At 58.2% G+C, this 23,816-nt stretch overlaps 1 protein-coding gene across 8 annotated transcripts; it reads left to right on the top strand.

Moving 5' to 3' along the window:
* The first annotated feature begins 613 nt into the window (after nucleotides 1-613).
* PPP1R12C (protein phosphatase 1 regulatory subunit 12C) lies at nucleotides 614-22,554 on the top strand. 8 transcript variants are annotated; one of them, XM_070558564.1, is made up of 22 exons: nucleotides 614-1,050; nucleotides 4,834-4,964; nucleotides 5,045-5,163; nucleotides 12,113-12,272; nucleotides 15,848-15,992; nucleotides 16,087-16,161; nucleotides 17,728-17,801; nucleotides 17,879-18,006; nucleotides 18,219-18,292; nucleotides 18,562-18,720; nucleotides 18,807-18,874; nucleotides 19,490-19,624; nucleotides 19,840-19,930; nucleotides 20,104-20,187; nucleotides 20,264-20,324; nucleotides 20,480-20,565; nucleotides 20,654-20,694; nucleotides 20,779-20,872; nucleotides 21,085-21,189; nucleotides 21,543-21,593; nucleotides 21,759-21,809; nucleotides 21,905-22,554. In XM_070558564.1, the coding sequence occupies exons 1-22, from the start codon at nucleotides 730-732 to the stop codon at nucleotides 21,989-21,991; spliced, it is 2,340 nt and encodes a 779-aa protein (XP_070414665.1). In that variant the 5' UTR covers nucleotides 614-729; the 3' UTR covers nucleotides 21,992-22,554. The 8 variants fall into 8 exon arrangements, with proteins under 8 accessions (XP_070414665.1, XP_070414664.1, XP_070414663.1 ...); XM_070558563.1 differs by having other exon boundaries at nucleotides 616-1,050; nucleotides 19,541-19,624; nucleotides 20,483-20,565; nucleotides 20,809-20,872; XM_070558562.1 differs by having other exon boundaries at nucleotides 616-1,050; nucleotides 19,541-19,624; nucleotides 20,809-20,872.
* Nucleotides 22,555-23,816: the final 1,262 nt, after the last annotated feature.

Raw genomic sequence — 23,816 nt, 5'->3', positions numbered from 1 at the left:
ATTGAAGGGAGCAGACAAACTCCAAATAAATGAATTATATGGTATGAGGAAAGCTGAAAAGGTGTATGGAAAAATTAGTTCCATATCTTTTAGGACTCCCGGGCTGTGGAATCCAGTCTATTTCCTGCAAGAGCCCGCTGAGACTGTGCACTACCTTTCCCAGCATGCCCCTGGGCACACCTCCAGCCTAGAGACTCCATTTCCCTGCGTTCCACGGAGCAGCCCCTCAATCAGGACGTTCCCATTTGACGACTGGGAGCGGCGGTACTGCCCACTGTGCCTCGGGGTATATCAAGACTGGAAGGCTGTCATTAGCCACTTGCGCTTATAGACGCCCTTTCCCAGAGCTCCCCGAGGCCTTCCGTAGTCAGTTGCCAGTCGGTTCTCCAGCCTGGGGACTTCATTTCCCAGCGCTCTCCGGAGCAGCCCCTCGACCAGGAGATTTCCCATTTGACGCCTCGGAGCTGCGGGTTTCCCACTGTGCCTCGGGGCAGATGGAGGCCAGAATGTTGTCATTAGCAGCTTCCGCTTATAGACTCCATTTCCCAGCGCGCCCCGGGGCGGCGTGGTGACGTCGGCGCGCCGGGCGGGGCTCGGCGGATCCTCGGGCGGCGCGGAGCGAACGGCAGTTCCCGGCGGCCCCGGGGCGGGCGGGCGGCGGCTGCGGCTCGGGTCTCGGCGCTCGCTCGCTCGCTCGCTCGCTCGCTCACGGGGCGGGCGGGCGGCGCGATGTCGGGCGAGGACGGCCCGGGGGCGGGCCCGGGGGCGGCGGCGGCGGCGGCCCGCGAGCGGCGGCGGGAGCAGCTGCGGCAGTGGGGGGCCCGGGCGGGCGCCGAGCCGGGCCCGGGGGTGCGGCGCGCCCGCACCGTGCGCTTCGAGCGCGCCGCCGAGTTCCTGGCGGCCTGCGCCGGTGGCGACCTGGACGAGGCGCGCCTGATGCTGCGCGCGGCGGACCCCGGCCCCGGCGCCGAGCCCGACCCCGCCGCCCCGCCGTCCGCCCGCGCGGTGCTCGACTCCACCAACGCCGATGGCATCAGCGCCCTGCACCAGGTCAGCGCCCCCGGCCCCTTCCGGGACCTGATCCGACCTGGGTCTGCGCCACCTTGAGCACCCTCCCTCCCGAGACCGGAGGCACCGTTGCCAGTCCTGGTGTGCACCGTCGGAGGCGGCGCCGACCCTTGCCATCCTGTGCTGACCCCCTCTCCGAGCCCCCTCGAGCTGTCCTCTCCAATCCGGAGCCACTTGACCTGGCCGTGGTCTTTGCCATCCTGCACTGCCCCCTCGCTGGGCCTGAGCCGTTGCTGACGGCCTCAGTCTGGTCCATCTCACTGGTCCTCGTGGTTGTCGCTTCGCGCCGCCCTCTCCCGACCCTGAGCGCCCTTTCCTAGTCTCACCTGTGCCGCCTCCACCGGTGCCGCCTCTTTCCTGAGTCTGTGCCGCTTCTTCCAGCTCTTCCCGTAACACCTCTTTGGGCAATGCTCGTACCTTCTCTGGCCTGCCGTTTCCCTTTCCAGGCGGGTACCACTTTGACTGAGATGCAGCCTCCTCTTTCCTGGGCCTGTGCTCCTTCCTCCACTGGGTTCTGGCCTGGGCCACCTCTTGGGCTAGGCCCAGATCCTTTCTTGCCACTTCTTTCAGGTTCCTCCTTCTTCTCCCTCCTGTCACCCTTGTCTGTGCCATCAGTTGCTGTCGGAGGGAGGAGGCTCTTTCTTGAACTGCTGCCTTCTAGGCTCTGTACCCTTGAAGTAGATGCTTCCTCCGTGTGGGTCATCTCTTGCTATCTCCCTCACCGTCTTCCAACCCATACCCTCTTCATTCTTCTGGGCCTGTGCCACCTCTTACCTCCCACCATGGGCCTTCTCTCAGGGATGTTTCTCCTTCTCCAGGCACTGCCTTCTCTTTCCCGCTCTGCCCTTCTCTCAGCCAGGCCTGCATCGTCACCCTTTTTCTGGGCCACCTCAAAGCACCCACCTCTTCCTGGCTTTGGGCCGCCTCTCTATTCTCTGGTTGTCTTGCTTTCTCTGCCCAGTTACCCTCTTCTGTGGAATTGGGCAGCTTCTCCCTCCCATAGACTGTGTGATCTCTCCTAGCCCCCTGTCATGTCACCTTATCAAGGGTTCTAGAATCCTGTTAGTGTCCTCCCTCCATAACCTGGGCTCCATGTCTTTGCAAGACACCCTGATGGCTGTCTCCAGTGTTCATGTGTCCCAGGACCAGGGCCGCCTTAGGCCCCAGCGTTCTCTCGGGTTCTGGGTGCTTTTATCTACCCCTGCCCTTCAGCGGGACCCCAAAGGCCAGGACTGGCCACAGAGGAGCTTCCATCCTCTCCCCACCCCACCTCCCTGAGGCCCGTCTCCCTCCTCATCTCCTGATATTGGTCCAGTCCCCAGCTCTCTTCTCCCTGTCAGAACCCTTGGGGTTTGCTTTCTGGTGGAGCCGGAGAGGACCCTGGGAGAGAGGCCGGCAGGGGCAGGCGAGGGGGGAGGCATAGAATAGTCCTTAGTGCCTCTCTCAGCTCCTCAGCTTTGTGGGCTTGAATTAGTCTCTTTCGTCTCTGTGCCTCAGTTTTCCTGTCTGGAAAATGGGGCTAGTAGGCGGGCCCTTCCTGGCTGGGCCCTGGTCGGGGAGGGAGGCTATGTGCGGAAAACTCCCTCAGGGAGCATTGTAGGCGTTACAGTGGGAGTAGGTACCCCTGGTCTAAGTGCTGCCCCTCCCTGCTGTCTCTTTCACCACCCCAGGCCTGTCCCTTCCAGAGACCCCAGTGCTTTCTGGGACATTTTCTTCCACCCAGAGGAGGGTCCCACTTCCCCGAGGCCTGGCAGGGAATCAGAGCTTCGGTGCTTCTCTTCTCCGCCACCGTCCCTGCCCCTGCCTCCCTTGGACCTTCCCTCAGGGGTCCCTGGCCCTGCTCTTGAGGCCAAGCCCCATTCTGCAGCATCCCCCTTGGCCTGGACCCCGCAAAAGGCCACTCCGGCCTGGCTTGTCAGGCTGCCGTTTCAGGTGGGGTCCCTCTCCCACTGCAGGCGAGCACTTGATCAGCTCACTTTCCGGCGCTTTGCAGGAGGCCTGAAGGATTAGGGCGCCTGTGGTTCAGAGAGGGGAAGTTCCCGCCTCAGGTCACACGGCTGCAAGCGGGGCAGCTGGAGTTTGGGTCAGGTCTGGGTGTGGGGTGACCAGTTCATGCTGGTTTGCCTGCGGCTGGCCTGGTTTTAGCACTGAAAGTCCCAGGCCCAGGAAATCCCCAGTCCTGGGCAAACTGGGATGGCGGCCCACCCCTTCTGAGTGAGTCTCGGGGCTGTGGTTTCTGTTCTGAGTTCTCCCTGGAGCAGGTCCCCAGGCATCAGCTACCTGCCCTGCTTGTGTCCCTAGGAGTTCTCAAGCCTCAGCCCCAACCTCAGGCTGGTTTGTCAACCGCTCAATGAGGCTGAGGTACTCTCTCCCCTCCCCAAAATTGCCTTGTGAGTTAGTGGCTGGGGGTTTGGGGTCTGGAGTAGGAGGGACTAGGAGCCAGGATCCTTAGGTTTGAGCAGAGAGGGCTGGGGGTCTGGAATCCTGGGTCTGAGGGAGGAGGGGCTGGGGGCCGGACGCTTGGATCCCTGGTGCCCAGGCCTCAGGCGTCTTTCACATGGATGCCTGTGCCGGGCCAGGTCCTTGAAAGGGAAAGGCCCATCTCCCTCCTTGCCCCCCTCCCCCATCACCATGACAACCGGGTGGAAATAAACGGAGCCCAGAGTTCATCTCGTTCCCAGGGCACGTGTGGCCCCCCTCTCGCAGCCTGAGTTTCCATGACTTCATGCTCTTGGCCCTCGCAGCTTCCCCCCCCCCTTCTCCAGATGGGCAGTTTTGAAGAGGTGAGGGGGTTGGGGGGTTAATTTACCCTGAGAACCCAGGAGTGCAGGTCCACCCCCCTCCCTCAGACCCTGCTTAGGTCCCAGTGCTCACCAGTGTTTGCATGTGGCCTGGGCTAAATCCTTTCTCTGCCCCTACTTGCTGTGCCACCTTGGCCGAGGGCTTTTGTCTCCCGGAGCTTCGATGTTTCCTTCGTAGGTGAGAACCCTGACAGCGGGAGGGTTAGGGAAGATGCCCGTGGAAAGCCCTTGGCTCAGCGCCCTGTGCCTAGTAGGCCCTCAGTGCGTGGAGCTACGTCCCCTCAGGCCCCAGGCCCTGGGCACACGCTAGCAGCCGTCTCTTCCACTTTAGGAGCCCTGCCCAGCACCCTCCCTCTGTCCCATGTTCCCAGGGATCTGGTGACTTTACCAGCCCTGCAGCACGGCCTTGGGCCCCAGAGGCCCGGACGTCTCCCCTCAGGGTGCAAGGCAGGGCCATGGTCCGTTCCTGGCCGGTGTCTGCTGGGTCTGAGGCAGGAGGGGCTGGGCGCTTGACTCCGGGGTCTGAGGAGGGGGCTGAGCCTCTCCCTCAGGTTCGGCACTGGAAGCCCCGTCCTGTCGGTGGAGACTGGGCTGCATCACATCTAACGAGCACCGTTCGGGATCCCCACCCCTGCATGCGAGGCCTGTCTTTCTTCCGTATCCACTTCCTGCTTGCAGGGAGCTGGGAGCCTGCCTCTTACGGTCTCTGCTCACTTTAAGATGCTCGGCTGACCTAACCATGGGAAGCCAGGGGTGTCTTCAACAGCTGGGTGGCTAGAGGGGCGTCCACAGGCCACGCTGGTGCCTTCCAGGGCCTATCCCAGAGCCATCAGGGTCTTTTCCTTGCATGTCATGGCCTCTTGGCCCCTGGATCTGTCTCCTGGTCCCCGTCGGGCGTCCTGCCTTGCTGGGCATGCAGTGTCTGGACAGGTGAGGGCCAACGGCTCTGCCCTGTGTCCCCTAGGCCTGCATCGATGAGAACCTGGAGGTGGTGCGCTTCCTGGTGGAGCAGGGTGCCACGGTGAACCAGGCGGACAATGAGGGCTGGACGCCCCTGCACGTGGCTGCCTCCTGTGGTTACCTGGACATCGCCAGGTGAGGCAGGGGGAGGGTGGGCGGGACCCGACTGGGGCCAGGGCTCAGATCCCTCAGCCCTGACCTCCCCCTGCCCCCAGGTACCTCCTGAGCCACGGGGCCAACATTGCTGCGGTCAACAGTGATGGGGACCTGCCCCTGGACCTGGCCGAGTCCGACGCCATGGAGGGGCTGCTCAAGGCGGAGATCGCCCACCGAGGTGGGCTCTGGGCATGGCTGCAGCACTGCCTCGTGGTGTGGGGGTCGGGGTCAGGGGTCAGTGAGGCACTGGGTGAAGAGGTGTGAGCACAGGGCCCGGCCGGGGGCGGGGCTCCTCCTCCCTGTGGCCTCGAGGTCCAGAGCTTGGGGAGCAGAGTGCTGGGGCTCGGAGGCCAGCCCCCAGTTCCCTGGGACTCTCTCTGTGCCTTAGTTTCTTTTCCTGTTAAGTGGGGAGTAAGTGCCTCCCCGGGGTTGCTTGGAACGTTGCACAAGTAATCAGATAAAGTGCTGTGCGCTGGTCACAGCATAAGATCTCAAACCGCTCTTGACCCGAATCGTAGTTTCTGCCTCTGAGTAGTGGAGGAAGCGGGGATGGGGGCGGGGGCCCATCTGGGGATGCGTTAGGTGAGGTTGCAGGGACCCTCACTGCAGGTCTTCTTGGGAGTGTGCGCTGAGGGCAAGTAGAGGAATCAGAGGCTTCTGGGGGTTTGGTCTCCCTGTGTTCGGGATCACTGAACCCAGGGGTCCAGGACCCCCAAAACTGTCTGGCCATGTTTCTCTTTCTAGGGAGAGCACATGTTGCTTCTAGCAGATTTTCAGAGGGGCTTATGACCACCTCCCTTCTCCCACTTAAAGTGGCCAACTAGGACCAGTGACGGGCAGGGCGCCTGGGGAGCGCTGTGGCTTGACTAACCTGGAATCAGAGGACGCCAGGGCGGTTTGGGTGGGGGACATCGAATGGCTTCACTGGGTCTCGGGGTGTGTGTGTGATGCCCGTGGGACTCCACAGGAGCCCTGGGTCACCAGTGTGGCTCCTGGAGTCTGACTTTCTGGGTTTGCATCTCGGCTGTGCGGGTGACTGGCTTATTCACAGAACGAGGTTGATGGCAGCACCGCCGCATGGGGTGGGAGTCAGGGGTCAGCAGGTCTGGAGGACCGTGGAGGACGCAAATGTGAAGAACAGATGCAGGAAGTCTGAGGTGACGCCAGAGTCCCAGCCTGGCTGAGGGCGTGACCTTGGCAGGCTGGGTGGCAATGGCTGTGAGAGCCACCTGGGGCGTGGAGGGGCTGCGGGGTCTGGCGCTCGGCTTTGGTTCGAGTGGGCAGTGCGTAAGCAAAGGCAGCCCTGGGCACTTCTCGCTCATCTCCTGCACTTGTTGTTTTGAAAACCTTGAAACGTAGAGAAAGGTGGTGACAGTGGTGCAGCGAGGCCTGCACGGCCCTCCCTGCAGCTCAGCAGGGGTCTTTAGTGGCCTGATGGAGACTGACTCCCTCTCCACACAGCTCAGCCTTTGACAGTGTGCAGCCCAGGGCTTCTGTGGTCACCGTGTTGTGCAGCCACCACCACACCCAGGTTTAGATGCTTTTGATCACCCCAGAGAAACCCTGCACCCCTTCGCCCTCACCCCGCTCCCTGTCCCCCTCAGCCCTAGGAAACCACTCGGCGCCTTGTGTCCCTGTGGATTTGCCTATTTTGGACATCTTGTTTAAATGGGGTCACACAGTATACAGACTTACCAGTTTTTGACACACTTGCATGTGCTCCCCCCCATACAAATACTCCCCTCCTTCCTTCCTTCCTCCCCTCTCCCTCTCCCTTTTTCTTTTTTTGTTCCCTCCGTCTTCTCCCTCTCTTGTTCTCTCCTCTCTTTCCTGGACCATTTTGAGACTATGTTGCAGACACTGCAGCCTCCACCCTGGTCGGCACCGGAGCTGGCGTCTCCTAGAACAAGGACACTGGTGACCACGTGGGGATGTAACATAGTTATTCTCCGTCAGTGTCAGTGTCAGGACCGCTGTCACCTCGGGGTCATCCTCGCCTCCGCTCTGGCTCAGGGCCGCTGCTCGCGCCCTGCACGTGGTCCTCTTGGCGCCTGAGGCTCCCTCTGTCCGAACAGCCTCGCTGCCTCACCCTTCCTCGTTTTACACAGAGCAGCCCCCAGCTTGGACCTGGCTGGTTTTTCACGAGGAGATTCAGTTCTGCATTTTTAGCAGGAACTTCTCAGGGTGTCGCTCTGGGAGACAGCTGTCTGTCTGCCCTGTGACTGGTGATGTTAACCTTGAACTGGTTTCAGGGGTGTCGGCCAGGTGGCTCTGCTTTGTACTTAAGAAGCAGTCTGGGGGCCGGCTCGGTGGCGTAGTGGTTAAGTTTGCATGCTCCTCTTTGGTGGCCTGTGGTTTGCGGGTTCGGATCCCAGGCACAGACCTACCTACCCCTCATCAAGCCATGCTGTGGCGGCATCCCACAGAGGGGAACTAGAATGATCTACAACTAGGATGTACAACTGTGCGCTGGGGCTTTGAGGAGAGAAAAAAGTAGTCTGCAGGGCAATGCTTGGAAGCTGCTTCTGTGGGTCTCCACCTGGAGTCCCCGGCCCCTGGGGACACAAGAATGGCCACTAGGGGCTCCGTGAGCTCTCGGACATTCTGTGTTTTTCTGCAGGAATTGCCCATAGCTCACCTCAGCTTCTCAAAGGGGCGCATGTTCCCCTTCTGTGGGGCGAGGAGAAGGTTGGGGGATATTGCCCTGTGGGGCCAGCCAGGCACAGAGGCCATTGGTACCACTGGAAAGATCCTCGGCTGCACTCCTGGGGGTGAGACACTGCTGCAGCCGCTGCCTCTGGAATCCCGGGGCCTCTGCCGACATGTCTCCATGACACTCGCCTTCACATGGACGCGCCGGCAGAGTGTGGTCGGCAGAACCTGGGTTGCAGGCTGCATCAGCTGTGAGGAGGGCACTGAGGGACACGTCGAGAGGACGGAGAACCCCCAGGCGTGCTGGGCAGCCAGATGGGGCCGGCTGCAGTGTAACCCTGGCAGCCGCCCCCAGCAGGGCCGTCAGAGAAGACAGTGCCAGCGATGGAGGTGGCCAGAGGCTGGAGGCTCCGGGAAGGAAGGCGTGGTCAGCAGTGTGGACGCTGCTGCAAGCTCGGCCCCTGTTTCTTGAATATAGGGGCCCCTTCCCTGCGCCGCCTCATGCGCTGTGCCCCTCTCCGGGTCTGCTGTTCACTGAGAGGATCTGATCCGCTCAGCCTGTTACCCAGAGCACAGCTCTCGTCTGGCTGGATGGCCTCTGGTCCTCTTGACTCAGGTGCTGAATTAGGCACAACTCTTTGCAGGTGCCCGAGACCCACTGCAGCCTGGCTCAGGCCACAGGCGATTTATGCCCCGTGTTCATAGCAGCATTGTTCACAGTAGCAAGAAGGTGGAAGCAGCCTAAGTGTCCATCGATGGGAGAATGGCCAGTGTGTGTATGTGCGTACGAGGGAGTATCATTCAGCCTTAAAAAGGAAGGAACTTCTGACACACGCCACAACGTGGATGAACCTGGAGGACACTATGCTCAGGGAAATAAGTCAGGCACAAAAAAATGCAAATGCTGTATGAGTCTACTTCTGCTTATATGAGGAATTTGACTAAAACAGTCAAATTCATAGAGACAGAAAGTGGAATAGTGGTCACCAGGGGCTGGGGGAGGGGAGGAGGAGGCGTTGTTATTTAATGGGTACAGAGTTTCATTTTTACAAGATGAAGAGGGTTCTGGAGATGGATGATGATGGAGGTTGCACGACAGTGTGAATGTACTTGACACTGTTGAACCGTGCACTTAAAAATGGTTAAGATGCTAACTTATATGTGTATTTTACCACAGTTTATAAAAAAGAAAATCAATTTATGGGCTTATGTGACTGAAGTCTAAGAGTTATATGGACTTCAGGCAAAGTTTGGTCCAGGGGCACAAAGTCAAAGTCATCTCTCCGTCACCGTGCGGCTCCATTCTTAGGCAGATCCTCTCAATGAAGCACTTAGCGTGGCTCCAAGCAGCACAGGCTGATATCTCAGCTGAGCTAGAACTGGACTTCCTCAGTAGTCCCAGCCACCATCCTCTGTGTGACGCTCTGTGGGCCACTTTCGTCACAAGCCAGCCCCTGAGCCAATCACTGTGGCAAGGGGCATGGTCAGGCCGGTGATGTGGCCACCCCTGGAAACAGGCTCTGAGCTCAGTCACATCAGAGCCACGTGGGGTGAAGGCAGGGCCGAGGAAAATGAAGATGTTGCAAAGGACAGAGAGTGGATACCGGCAAGTCCAAGCAACAGCTTTGCTACAGATGCTGTTCCCACAGCCCAGGCCACAGAGGCAGCCCTCAGGGACACAATCCAAACACTGTGTCCTGTGCGGACAGGACCCTCTGGCCACTTTGCTCAGAAGGGCCGTGGTCGGACCCGTGGGGACATGGAACTGGACAGGAAAGAAACTTGGAGTGTTTCTGAAACACTTGAAGCAATCCCACTTGGAACCCCAACGTCCGAGACAGATGGCCGTGGGGCACTTCCTCTCCAGGACAGGCAGCACTGACAGTGGACGGTTTGGTGCTGGTGGGGCTAGAGCCACGGCACTCTTGTGTCTGGCTGGGGGGAAGGTTGGTGATTACAGCCACTTTGGGAAGCAGTTGGACATCATGGATTAGAGCTGAAGATCTGCGTTCCCGACGTCCGAGCTGTTCTCCTCTCACCCGTGGACGAGAAGCTTCACGGTGTTGTTTGTGGTCCCAAGAGGTCAGGGCCTACACCAGAGGGAGAACAGACAAATCAGTAATCTATAGACGCGTGATGTAAGCAGGGGTCGGCAGCCTTTTTCTGCAAAGGGCTAGACAGTAACTATTTCAGGCTTTGAGGGACATACCGTCGTGTTGCCACCACCCTCCCCTGCACAGTTGGGAGCACAGCCAGGGATGGTACATAAGTGAGTGGGCGTGGCTGTGTTCCAATTAAACTTTGTTTACAAACACAGGTGCCCTTCCAGGATAGGCAAATCCATAGCGACAGAAGGAGATTGGTGGTTGCCATGGCCTGGGGGAGGGACGCACGGGGGTCACTGCTTAATGGGCATTGGTTTCTGTTTGGGGAGATGAAAAAGCTCAGGAACTATTGATAGGCTAGATGGTTGCACAACATTGTGAATGTCCTAGGTGCCACTGAATTGTACACTTTAAAATAGCGGAATTGGTAAATTTTATGCTATGTTTGTCTTTCCACCACCACAACAAAAAAAGTGCAAAACCCAAGAGGTGGCCTGCACCCACAGGCTGTAGTTTGTCAATTCCCGATCAAGAGCTGTCAATAAACACAGGCAGATCTCAACAGAAAGCAAATTGCAGAAGGATGCGGTGAACAAACAAAAGAATACTAACTGTGGTTACTGAGTAAAAAGTCAGTAAACTTTGCCCCTCCTCTCTTTGGAGGAATAAGCCACCTTCGGCTAGAATAGAATTGAATGTAGGTGGTTCCCTTTAAGGCTATGGGGGAGGGGGAGGGGAGAGCCCGTCCCTGAGTCTCCAGCACTCCCCAGGCCTCTCCACCCCAGCCTGGGCGGGCAGGATGGGCCCTAACCAACCAGACATCCCTGGAAGAGCTGCCACTGTCCAGGCCCTGAGCCAGGACACCCAAAGGTGACCCCACTGGCGTGTAGGCCCCGGGTGCTTAGGTGCCACCAGGTGGCGCCAGCGCGCAGCCGTGACCTGGACCGATTTGAGCAGGCACAGAGGCCAGCTCTGGTCTGAGGGCATCCCACCAAAAGCTTTAGGGCAGAAGTTACTATATATAGTAAGAATCTGACAAAATATATGTTCGTGAAAGCAAACTCGTGATGGTGGTTACCTTGGCCGTGGGGAGCTGGATGAGATCGATGAGGGGCACACGGAGGGGAAGGGGGTGATGGCTTCTGTTGTCTCTGTCCTATTGTAGTTTTTTAGGCCCACTCGTGGTACATGGGGTTCTTTGCCAGTGCGTCCCATGGAAAGCCAGTGTGAACCACAAGTGTATTTGAAAGTTTTCAAGTGGGTGCATTTAAAAAAGTAAAAAGCAGGTGAAATTAACTCTAGTAATATATTCTATTTAACACAGTATATCCAAGACATTATCATTTCAACATGTAAACAGTATTAAGAAAACCATTCGTGAGCAGCTGCACGTTTTTTGTCACACTTTGAAATCCAGCATGTACTTTACCTTTGCGACCCATCTCAGTTTGGACTGGCTCCATGTCAGGTGCTCAGTAGCTGCATGTGGCTGAGTGCTGTCGAGCAGGACAGCTCGGCACCACACAGCACTTTGGTAAGTGAGAAATATCACAGTTGAAGAAACAGTTGACAGTAATAAGCTTCCCAGGAGAAGGATCAAATATTCTCTGGAAAAGACCATTTCTGACTCCCATCTCAATAGTTTATAGCATGCAAAATACAGATTCTCAGTGGCAGTCAACAGATAATATTCCAGCCTCAACAGAGCTGCCTTTTTTGACCCAAAGTCAGCTTACATTTAAAGTCATAACTTGCCTTTTGCATCTGTAAATGCAGTACAACCTTCCACGCAACCAGTGGGATACAGTGAAATTGATGAGGAAGCCTGCCCGTGTCTTACCAGATGTTCTGGGTGACAGCACAGCCTTGAACAGGACTCGGCACCTGGGTAGGAAAGAAGCTGTTGCCCCCTGACACGGACACTTTGTTTAGTGGCTTTTTGCTTGGTTTATCCTACTCAGGTAATGGAAGTAACAGCGGTGACAAAATACATGCAGATGCTGGGCTAAAATTGTATCTATAGTTATAGGAAGAGTTAGGTGTAATCAGCTGCTGGATTTGCTAATTAACTTCAGATTTTATACTGAAAAATAATGAGAAAGGTGATGCTCTGGCTGAAGTGGGAAAGGCCTGCGAGCTCCGTTCTCCCAGCCCCCAGCCGTGACTCCGAAACCCTTAGTGGAACCCGGACTGCACAGAGCACGGTCGGGAAGTCACTGAGCTAGTCCAGGCCTCTGAGTCCCAGAGGAGCTCACAGACAGAGAGCGACCGGTCGAGGCACAGGGCCAAGCTGCAGCCGGGCCAGGTGCAGCCCTGTGCTTCCTGGACCTTGGGTGTAAGCCCACCTGTTACCCCTTCTCGTCCTCCCAGGTGTGGATGTGGAGGCAGCCAAACGGGCCGAGGAGGAATTGCTGCTTCACGACACAAGGTGCTGGCTGAATGGGGGTGCCATGCCGGAGGCCCGGCACCCCCGCACGGGGGCCTCTGCCCTGCACGTGGCTGCTGCTAAGGGCTACATCGAAGTGATGAGGTGAGCTGGGCCAGCATAGACCCTCTCTTTTCCCTTGCTCATTGCGCTGGGCCAGTGTGTTCCTTTGTGCTCTTACACCTTCCTGTGGATTTTGTCTGTTCCCATCCTTTTCTCATTTACGTACCTAAGGCTATATATTTCCCTCTAAATATAGCCTTAGCTGCATCCACAAGTCTTGGTGTGTAGGCTTTTCATTGTCATTCAGTTTAAAACATTTTCCAACTTGTAATCTTCTTTCTTTGACCCACGGATTATTTAGAAGTATCTCTTTAATTTCCAAGTACATGGGATTTTGCAGTCATCATTTCATTATACTCATTTCCTGACTTAACTGCACTGTGGTCAGAGACTGGGTTCTGTATGATTCCAGATTTCTGAAATTTGCTGAGGTTTGCTTCACACCCCGGTCCATGTAAGCTGGAAAAGAATTGTGTTGTCGAGTATCGTGTTCTATGTAGGTTATGAGGTCAGCTCTCTAGTCCTGCTATTTAAATCTTCTGTATCTATAGTGATTTTTTTCCATCTGCTTATTCTGTCACTTACTGTGAGAAATGTGGTAAAATTTCCTGCTATGATTGTGGATTTTTCCTGTTTCTCCTTGTGGTTTGATCGATTTTTCTGTGCTCTATTTCAGGGCCAGTCTATTTGGCGCGTAGATATTTTAAGTCGTTAGAGTACATAGTCCCTTTCTGTCACCCTTCCCCCGCCTTCTCTGAATTTGGCTGCCTCACCCCTTTCCGTTGGGGTAGCTGGTTCCATCCTCGTCCTCAGGCTGCTGGCTCTCTTTGATTCCTCTCTCTCTCTCGTGATGTTATGCTTCATTTTTAGTGTGAAAATGGAGTTAAGATGAATCCCTCCATCTCGGCTCCCCTCTGCGTTGAATTTCGAGGCAGGTTTTCAGTGAGGTACTTAAGATGCCCCATGACAGCTCCAGGCTCACGTCCCGGCTGCTTCCCCTGCTGTGGAGGTAGAGCGCCTCGTCCTCCATAGTTCCAGCCAAAGTCCTGGTCTGACGCTTGCGGGGCCCGTCCCAGAGCTGGTTCCTGTGGCAGAGGGGCTGGGAGACCGTAAATGGTCAGGCCTGGTGATGTGCCCAGCCCTGGAGGCTGTGCCCTCTTTTTTTTTTTTAAAGATTGGCACCTGAGCTAACATCTGTTGCCAATCTTCTTTTTTTTTTCCCCCTTTCTTCTCCCCAAATCCTCCCAGTACATAGTTGTATATTATAGTTGTAGGTCCTTCTGGTTCTGCTATGTGGGATGCTGCCTCAGCATGGCTTGATGGGTAGTGCCAGTCTGGACCCAGGATCCAAACCGGCGAAACCCTGGGCCTCTGAAGCGGAGTGCATGAACTTAACCACTCGGCCGTGGGGCCAGCCCCAGCTGTGCCCTCTTTTGCCCGTGGCTTCCACCCCTGAGTCTCAGGCAGCTGCTTTTTCTCCTGCCATTGCATCTGAATCCCATCCAGCAGGAAGGAGGAGAGGGCAAAGGGAGCAAATTTCGTTCCTTTTAAAAGAATAATCCAGAAGTGGCACGCACACGTAAGGCTGACATCCCATTTGCCAGACCCTGCTCACCCGGCCATTCCTAGCTGCGAGGGAGACTGAGAGATTCCTCTTCAGCCAGGTGGCAGTGTGTCCAGCAAAAGTCGGGTGCTATTATTAAAGCAACAAGGAGAGCTGATGCTGGTGGGCAGCCTCGTTCTCTGCTGCAGAACTGGAATGCTGTGGGCTTTGAAATACTCACTGGGTGTCACTTCCTTACCGCCCCTTAATGTGGGTTTGTGTTTACAGCCGGATCTATTTGACTGCATTTTTAAAAGAACATAACCAATGTTCTCCTCATTGAAGAGGAGTGGCTGAGTAGAGGTATACATTTATTTGATGCCATTCACTCAACACTTACTGAGCACCTGCTGTATGCCAGGTACTCCCTTAGGTGCTGGGGATACAGTGGCAAATGAGACTGATCTGGCCCATGTGCAGCTCACAGCCTCGTCGGGGAGACAGACAGACAAGGGACCAAGGAAGCAGGTCATGTCAGGTGGCCCTGAGTGCTGAGAGAGGGGCTCCCAGCCTCCGCAGTGGCGACGTGGGGCAGAGTAACTCTGGGGACCATCCTGTTCCTCGCAGGATGTTGAGCAGCATCCCGGACCTCTACCCACTGGATGCCGGTCATGACAACCGAACGAGCCTCTGGACATTGCCCAGTGTCCTGTGGGGTCAGCGTCGTCCCCACTTGAGAACCCCTGTCCTGGAAGGATGTAAACAGGGTGATGGGAGAAGGCGAGTGTGGCGGGGAGGGGCCTCTGTGAGATTTGGGGGTCAGGGAGCCGACGAGGAGGTGGTGGCTGTGCTGAGAAGGGGCGGCCAGCTGAAACGCTATGACACCCCAAGAACACGCACCCGCCAGGGGGACAGAGCAGCAGGCACAGGTTGCAAGGTGGGACACCCAGCATGGCCGGAGCAGAGTGAGGGCTGGGGGAGGTGTAACGAGGTCAGCAGGGCCACACAGGACCTTTTGTTTAAAAGGGTCTTTCTAGGGTCCAGTCCTGTGGCCAAGTGGTTAAGTTTGCGTGCCCCGCTTTGGTGGCCCAGGTTCACAGGTTTGGATCCCAAGTGCGGACCTATTCCACTTGTCAGCCAGGCTGTGGTGGCATCCCACATACAGAGTAGAGGAAGATTGGCACAGATGTTAGCTCAGGGCTAATCTTCCTCAAGCCAAAAAAAAAAGGAAGATTGGCAGTGGATGTTAGCTCAGAGTGAATCTTCCTCACCAAAAAAAAAAAAAAAGAAAGAATCCTTCTAAAATCTCTCATCTCCATCTTTTCCCAGCTCGCTTTGCTCTCTCTCACTGACAAGGAACCTAAGCCAGCTCCAAAAGCAGGCATGTCTGCCCTGAGCTGAGTTTGCAGAGTTGCGTGGACTTTTCACCCTGCTTTTTCCCCCCAAGTCCCGCCGTCTCAGGTGGCCATTATCTCCTGGAAAGGAATCATTAAGCTTGTGTTTCTCAACCTTGGCACTCGCGCGGTTTGGAGCGGACCATTCTTTGCTGTGGGGCCGTCCTCTGCTCTGTAGGATGTGTGGCAGCATCCCACTAGGTGCTGCTAGCACCTACCTCTAAGCTGTGACAACCAGAAACATGCCCAGACACTGCCAGCTGTCCCCTGGCGGGCAGCCCCACCGTGACTGAGAACCACTGCTCTAGGCCAGCCGGCATCCTGGAACACTGCTGCCCTGAGGCCGCCCCGTCTGGGGTCTCATCCTTTTCCTAGGCCTCTGGGCTGGAGGAGCCCCCACCCCACCTTCTCTAGGGCTCATAATCAAAAGATCTGAGCCCTGCAGATACAAGGAGCACAATTCCGGAGGCCGCCTGCTCGGCCAGGGGAGGGATCAAAGCTGGTGGCAGAGGGGGTCACTTGTGGGGAGGGTCTCGGGGCATTGGCTCTTTACCTCCCTGCCCAGGATCGTTCTGGCACTGTCACAGCTGGTACCACTGCCACAGCACGGCCGGCCGACATCATCCCTTGACTCAGAAGCCCTGTCTTGGTCCCTGACCTTGAGCTTCTTTGGCCCTCAGGCTGCTCCTTCAGGCTGGCTATGACCCGGAGCTCCGGGATGGGGACGGCTGGACCCCCCTGCACGCAGCAGCCCACTGGGGCGTGGAGGATGCCTGTCGCTTGCTGGCCGAGCACGGTGGGGGCATGGACTCGCTGACCCATGCGGTGAGGGCCGGGACGCCAGGGGGCTGGGGCGGTGGGGTGGGGAGGGCCCCGTGCCTCCTCCATCATCTGTCCCTTCTCCCCCTCCCCCACCCAGGGGCAGCGTCCCTGTGACCTGGCTGATGAGGAGGTGCTGAGCCTGTTGGAGGAGCTGGCCCAGAAACAGGAGGACGTGAGTCTCAGGGGCCCCCTCCCCTCCTGTCAGCACCTCAGAGGCTAGGGAGGGAGGGCCTCCTCCTCGTCCTCCAAGCCCCTGGTGCCTACCGCCCTGGGGACCTGTCCTCCCCAACCAGTGACTGAGACCCCGTGGAGGGCCATGAGGAGGGGCACATCCGGGCAGTCAGAGCAGGTAGGGTCTGGGGCCCAGGTGGACCTTGGGATGCAGACGAGGGTAGTCTGTTGGCTGGGGTAAGCCTTGTCACCCCTGGGATGCCCCTGACCAGCACCGGGTCAGGCTTGGTTGCTGGAAAAATGTGGAGTGAAGGGGTGAACAGTGTGGACTCAGGCTTTGAATTCTGGCTCTGCCGTGGATTTGCTGTGTGAGGTTGAGCTGTGCACTTAACCTCTCTGGGCCTCAATTTCCTTATCTGTACAAGGGGGATAATAGTGTGTGCACTTTATGAGGAGTTACGTATGCTGTTACGCAGAGTATGTATTATGTTATGAGGCGTATATGAGTTACCGAACAAAGCCATTTAGAACCCTGCCTGGCATACAGTAAGCACTATTGGGTAGCAAGAAACATCTCCCGAGGCCTCTTAGGGGCCAGGCCTTCTGCCAGGAGCTTCTGCTGAGTGGCTGGTGGGCAGAGACAGGTCCCTCTGGTAAATTTGGCTGTGGCGATGTCAAGGGTGGTGGACTCGGGAGAAGAAGGGCCTGCTTCCAGCTTGGTGGACTCAGGACAGCTTCCCAGACCCAGGGCGGGCACATGGGGTTGAGGAAATGGCACAGGCTGGGGGGTAGGAACATGTGTGGTACCTGGAGGGGAGCGTGAGGCAGGGCCTGGGAGAGGGCAGACCCTGAAGGGCCTTGAGAGCCAGGCTGAGGAGCAGCACGAGGTGATGGTGATGGGGGTCCTGGGGGGATTTTTAGTGGGTGAGGCAGGGTCAGCTCTCAGCTGGTAAGGTGGGTGTGTCTCCCGGCCATCCGGAATGCTTTCCGGATGAGATGAGTGAGATGAGTCCTGCGGTGCTCCGGGTTGGCTCAGAGGGGCTGGGAGGCCCGGCATTCCTGGCTGGGGCACCGCTCTGCACAGGCTTGGAGGTGTGAAAACCTGTCGGGCTGGGAAACCTCGCCTGGTGCCACCAGGCTCGGGGGCGCCTGAGAGCGAGCGGTAAGGGAGGAGGAAGGGGCCGCCGGGCTGGTGTCCGGGTGAGCTGAGTGGTCAGGGAGAATTTGAGCAGGTCGCCCCTGGGAGGTAGACAGAGCCCTCTGGGGACGATACTGGAGGTGGGGAAGCAGGGAGGAGGCCGTGAGAACAGGTCAGTGGCAGGTGCGTATGGGGACTCGCACAGGAGACCCAGGGCGCCTCCTCCTTCAGACGCTGTGCGGCCATCTGTAGGAAAACTCGAGTGAGTCCACAAACCCTCCATGCCCACCCCAGGAACTGAGCTCCCTGTAGTCAGAGCACCCGCGTAAGGCATGACCAGTGCGTGGTAGCCCTCAATGTTGGGGATGTGGGACCCCAGAGGAACATGCGTGTTCTGCCCTCCCCAGCAGCCCCCTTCCCTCCTTGCAGCTGCGGAACCAAAAGGAAGCCTCCCAGAACAGGGGCCAGGAGCCCCAGGTGCCCTCCAGCAGCAAGCACCGACGGTAGGGGGCAGCCCAGGCGGGAAGAGGGGGTTGGGGCTCCCCAGGGCTTGGACCCTGATGCCCTCCCTTCCCACCAGGAGCTCCGTGTGTCGTCTGAGCAGCCGCGAGAAGATCTCCCTCCAGGACCTGTCCAAGGAGCGCCGGCCAGGGGGGGCAAGGGGGCCCCCCATCCGGGACGAGGATGAGGGAGAAGAAGGCCCCACAGGTGAGGGCCCTGGCTCTCTGCTTCTGAATCTAGAGAGGAGGGGCTGGGGGCCTGGACTGCCAGGTCTGATGGAGGAGGGGCTGGGGGCCTGGACTCCTGGGTCTGAGGGAGGAGGGGCTGGGGCCTGGACTCCCGGGTCTGAGAGAGGAGGGGCTGGGTCTCACAGGCAGCTGGCATATTCTTGTGTCCTGTCCCATCTTTCTACATCATAGAGCCACCTCCTGCAGAATCCAGAACCCTCAACGGAGTCTCCTCCCCGCCACCCCGCAGCCCTAAGAGCTCCATGGTGCGTATGTATGGATGCCCTGGAGGCCATGCTGGCCTGGGAAGGTGGGGGAGGGATGCCATTAATGCCTGTAACCTCTTGTCAGGGTAGGTAGGGTGAAGACTACAGTTCCCAGAATCCTCCAGGACAAGTGACAGTGTTTTTCTGGCTGCCCCTGCCCTGGGGGCTGATGGGAATTGTAGTTTGTTGTGGTCCTTCTGGCAGTTAACCCTGTAAGTCTCTGAGAAGGGAAACCCTTTCTCCATAACTGAGACCTTTCTCTTACTCAGCTCCCCGAAGAGGTCCCCTTCTCCAGGCGCTTTGGCCTCTTGAAGACGGGAAGCTCTAGTGCCCTGGGTCCCGCAGACAGGTTGGGGGCCGAGGGCGCCCCTGGGGCTGGGCTGCAGCGCTCAGCTTCTTCCTCACGGCTGGAAGGGACCTCCCCTCAGGTGAGTGGGGTGAGGGGCCGGGGAGTAGGCCCTGCCCAGCCGAGGAGGATACTCGCCTCCCCTCCCCTCCTCTCCTCTCTCCACAGGCCAGGGAGCCCCGTCTGGCCAGAGTTACCCCCACCCCATCCCAGAAGGTGCCCGAGCCCTGTGCTCTGTGAGTACCAAGGGCCCTCAGGGCGGGAGGCAGGTCTGGGTCCCAACCTTGTCACATGATTCTGAGCAAGTCCATTTTCTCTCTGGGGTCTCGTCCCTGTCCATCCCCCACCCCCTGCCCCGACTCTGCCTCATTTTCCCTTTTGCTGCCTCAAGTAATCACTAACAGCAACATTTCCAAGGCCTCAGTGATCTGGGCTCCTGTTGCCCCTCTGTCCCATATCCCACTGTCCCTCTCACAGGCACACCCCCACCCACTGCCTGTGCTCCAGCCCCCTCAGACCCACGGGGCTTGCTGCCTCCTTCCCTTAGGTCTGTGTTTAAATGCCACCGTCTCCATGAGGCCCAACCCCACCGTGACCGCCTGCTCTCATGGCAGGTCTCGAACACGGCCCCTCCTGTATCCTGTCCTTGTTTCTTTTCTCCAAAGTACTTAATTCTCTTGACATTTTATATGATGTCTTCATCTTTTATGGTTATCGTTTATTTTGCATCTTTCTGCTCAGATTTGGCTCATCAGGGCAGAGACAATTTCTTTTGCTCACTGCTGTGTCTTTAGTGCCTGCCACATGATGCAAACTTGAGTAATATTTGCTGAACGAATGAATTCACACAGGTTTGAGATCTGCAGGTCTCCTCCCTTGGATAACTCCACTCCTCCCTCCAGGATTCCACAGCCTGAATCCCCAGTGAAGCCAAATGTCCCCGCAGCCTCCGCAGCACCCCCAGCAGACTCCCGGGACCGCCGGAGGTGAAGAGGCCAGGGGTGGGAAGCTGCTGTTGCTCCAACTGGGAGAAAACTACGTTACCCAGAAGTCCCCAGGGCTTTGGGTGGGGCTCCTAAGGGAGAGTTTGTCCCAGGATCAGCTGGGAGTTGAAGTCCCTGACTCCCCCTAAGGGTGTCAGCCGGGGGATGGGGACAGTGCCCAAAGGAACCCTCCTTGAGCTTGGGGGCCCTTCGTTCAGGTCCTACCAGATGCCTGTGCGGGATGAGGAGTCTGAATCCCAGCGAAAAGCTCGCTCTCGCCTCATGCGCCAGTCTCGGAGGTCCACACAGGTGTGGGGCATGGGATGGGGGGCTGGAAACCTGGACTCCTGGATCTGAGGGAGGAGGGGCTGGGGACCTGGACTGTTGGGTCTGAGGGAGGAGGGGGCTGGGGGCCTGGACTCAGATCCTGAAGGGGCTGGATCCTGAGTCCCGGGCCCCTTGTCTGACCTCTCTCCCTGCAGGGTGTGACTCTGACGGACCTGAAGGAAGCAGAGAAGGCCGCAGGGAAGGCCCCAGAGCCAGAAAAGTCGGGCCTGCAGAGCCTGGTGAGAGGGGTCAGGTGATCGGGCAGTGGGGGTACAAGATGCCCTCGTCCTCTGACCCCCTGCCCCTCTCCCACAGGACCCTTCCCGGCGGCCCCGAGTCCCTGGGTTCGAGAACTCTGATGGCCCTGCCCAGAGAGGTGAGGTCTGGTCTCTGAGAGGTTGTCCTCCTGATCTACCCTATCCTTCCTGCTGCTGTTTTCCCTGTCTCTTGGGGTCTTGGGCCCAGGGACCCCAACACCGAAGACAGGGGCCCCTCCCCAGGTGCCTGGGCTGATTCCTGCCCCTCCCCCAGCAGAGGCGCCCGACGGGCAGGGTCAGGGACCACAGGCCGCCCGGGAGCACCGCAAAGTCGGCAAGGAGCGGAGGGGGCCTGCAGAGGTGAGGGTGGGGCCAGGGGGGCACGCTGGGGCTGGGGGCAGTCCAAACTTCCCTACCACATCTGCCTGAACCCTACCTCTGCCCACAGGGGGAGGAGGCGGAGCCGGTGGACCTCAGCCCAGAATCCAGGTACGAGGCGGCCAGTGAAGGTTTTGGGTTGTCTGGGGGGCTGTCGGGCATGCCCCCTGATGCCCTACTCTGCCTCCACCCCAGCACTCTCGAGGGCACCCCCTCCCCTCACAGGCAGCGGGACCTCAACTCAGAACCCGAGCCAGAATCGGAAGAGCCCGATGGAGGCTTCAGGAAGGTTCGCGAACTTACCCCACGATCGGTGCCCAAAACCAGTCCCCACAAGTAGGCCTTTATATCTGCCCACCTGCCCCCTCTGCAGTGGCTCTGTCGGCCCCATCCACGCGCCCCGCGTTTTCGGGCCTCCCTCAGCTGCCGTCGCCACTCCGGCAAAGGCGCCACACCCCAGGCTGGTAGGCCTGACCCGTCTCCCTCTTCCTGGTGTCATAGCTGTACGCAGAGCTGCGCAGTGAGAACGAGCGACTGCGCGAGGCCCTGACGGAGACGACGCTGCGGCTGGCGCAGCTCAAGGTGGAGCTGGAGCGCGCCACGCAGGTGAGGGCCCTGTGCAGGTGAGGGCGCGAGGCCCTGGAGGTGGCCGCAACGTGTAGCGCTAGCAATGAGGGGTAGGATCTGATCTGGGCTCCGACTCCTGAGGGGCGGGGCCCGAAGGGGTGGGGTTAGGACCCCCTGGGAGGCCGGACCTGAGCAAGAAGAAGGGGGCGGGGGGGCGGGCCAGGTTCTCTGTGGGCGGGTCCTCAGTGATGAGTGGCGTGGCTGGTGGTGGTGAGCAGTGGGCGGCCTGGAGCCTGGACTGCCTTTCTCCTCCCTGCTCTTCTGGTGGCCCCTTCCTGGCCATTGCAGTTTGGGCGTTTCTCTGACCTCTGTGCTTCCTCTGTCCTCACCAGAGGCAGGAGCGGTTTGCAGAGAGGCCGGCCCTTCTGGAGCTGGAGAGATTTGTGAGTAGGGGCTGTCGGGGTGGGGCCACGTGTATCCCCAGCCTCCAAGCCCTGTGGGTCTGGATGAAGAGGGCCACACAGGCTTTCTGACCCACCCTCTGAGCTTTCCCCACCTTTCTTAGCCTCACTCAACCTCTGGCCCTCACTTCCCCCCATTTATTCCAGGAGCGCAGGGCCCTGGAGCGAAAGGCTGCCGAGCTGGAGGAGGAGCTGAAGGTGAATCTTAATGGGGCGCTGTGGGCAGAGGACCAGGGTGGGCACTGGGTGCAGCCTGCCCAAGACCACCCACCTGACCCTGTCCCCTCCCACAGGCTCTGTCCGACCTCCGGGCTGACAACCAGCGGCTCAAGGATGAGAACGCAGCACTGATCCGCGTCATCAGCAAACTCTCCAAGTGACTCTGGAGGAGGACCTTCCCCGCACCCGTATTTATACAGCTGCTTCTGCCACACGCACCCTTCCCCTGTGTGAACACGAGTGACAGGGCTCCCGGGGGAGTCTCTGAGAAGCCATAACCTCCCCTCGGGACCTCCAGACTGAGGGGAGTGCAGGGTCCCCAGGAGCCAAGGGGGGCTGTCCGAGGCCAAGATGGAGGCGGGAGGAGCCAGGTAGAGGGACATCGCTGAGGGGGGACCAGGGCTGGAGGCGGGACAAGAAGGCACCAAGGACCAGAAAGTGCCAGGACCAGTAGCCAGGACCAGAGTGGCCACCCGGAGGTCCCCCCTCACGTGTGTTGCCACCCCAGTCACCCCTCCTGCTCCTGAACAGGGATCCGAGAATGTGCCAAGAGTCCCGCCGGCCTCGGCCGGGTGGGCCTGTATATAGGGTCCATGTGCAATAGGGAGGGATGTCTTCTATTTTTTGCTGCCCCCTCCCCGCCCACTGTCCGGGGCAGGGGGAGAAGGTATTTTCAAGACAAAGCACAGGCACCTCAAATAAAAGTCGTGAAGTTGCCACTCAATGGCTGTCCCCAGCTGGAGGTGGGGCGCCACTTCTGTGCTCGGGCTGTGCGTGTCAGTGACTAAAACACAGGACCGTGTGGGTGGCGTGCAGAGGGGTGGGTGGGTGCTCAGTGGGTGGGAAGGGGCTTCAGGAGAGTGGCAGTTGGAGGAGAGGCCCCACACCAGCGGTGATGTGCTCAGGGTAAGGTGGCTGGGGCTGGGCGGGAAGGCTCAGCCGAGTGAGGATGAGCCGTGACTCGCGAGCACGGGAGCTTGGGTCTTGCCATCAGTGCTTTTGAAATAGATTTGAGTTCGTTGCCACCATTTAAAATCAGGGGTAATTCACATATGAAAATCTGGAGTTTGAGTTCTCTAAAAAAATAGGAAGCTGTGATGGTATGAGCTCTTCAGTCCTGCATGGTAGCAGTTGGCTGGAGCTGAGTAGAAGCCATCTTGTGAGATGGGGCACTCATTCACTCACGCGTTCTTGGTCATATTCTACCTGCTAGGCCCTGCCCCAGCCGTGCGGGATATGGTCATGCATGAAATAGGCAAAGACCCCGTACGTTTTAGGAGGAGAAGCATAAGGCATCCAACGATAATATAAATGTATTTCAGGGGGTGGTGCCATGGAGAAAAAGCAGGGGAAGGGGACAGCGAGGCTGGTGTGTGTGTGTGTGTGTGTGTGTGAGTGTGAGAGAGAGGGTATGTGCACATGTGTGCTTTGTACAGGGTGGTCAGAGTAGGCCTCACTGGAAAGCTAGCACAGGCAGTTACTTCAAGGGGTCAGGGAATGAGCCATGCAGGTATTTGAGGGAAGAGTCTTCTGGATGATGAAAACTGTGTGTGCATAGGCCCTGTGGTAGAAGTGTGCCTGACATGTTGAGGCACAGGAAGAAGCCGGTGTGGCTGGAGGGAAGTAGTAGGGGGTGAGGTTGGAGAGGTAATGGCTGGCCATGTAGGGACGTGGCCCTGGTAAGGACTTGAGCCGTGAGGTGGGACCTAGGTTTTAACAGGTCCATCTTGTTGCTGCATTGAAAATATATTGGCAGGGGGCCGGGGGGCGGGGGGGGCGGGGGCAGGATGATCTGACAGATTGGACTGCAATAGGAATGGGGCTCAGGCCCGGCTTGCTCATGTGGGTCAGGTGTCTGGCTCCTGCAGGCATTGCAGCTTGCAGCCTAGACGATGGCAGCCATGGGGGTTTACTGAAGGGGGAAAACTGGTTGGATCAAGCAGGTTTGAGGAACCGCTTGCATCTCTGGTTCCTCTGTTAGAAATG

Source organism: Equus przewalskii, chromosome 9 (assembly GCF_037783145.1).
Source record: "Equus przewalskii isolate Varuska chromosome 9, EquPr2, whole genome shotgun sequence".
Lineage (NCBI taxonomy): Eukaryota > Metazoa > Chordata > Mammalia > Perissodactyla > Equidae > Equus > Equus przewalskii.
This window is presented reverse-complemented; position numbering and strand designations above follow the sequence as displayed.

Bases quoted from the DNA above. Each gene is read 5' to 3' on its own strand.
- PPP1R12C (XM_070558564.1), top strand. From the start codon at position 730: ATGTCGGGCGAGGACGGCCCGGGGGCGGGCCCGGGGGCGGCGGCGGCG. The intron at 4,965-5,044 runs GTGAGGCAGGGG...CCCTGCCCCCAG, and splicing joins GGTTACCTGGACATCGCCAG to GTACCTCCTGAGCCACGGGG. The intron at 18,875-19,489 runs GTGAGTACCAAG...GAATTCACACAG, and splicing joins GTGCCCGAGCCCTGTGCTCT to GTTTGAGATCTGCAGGTCTC.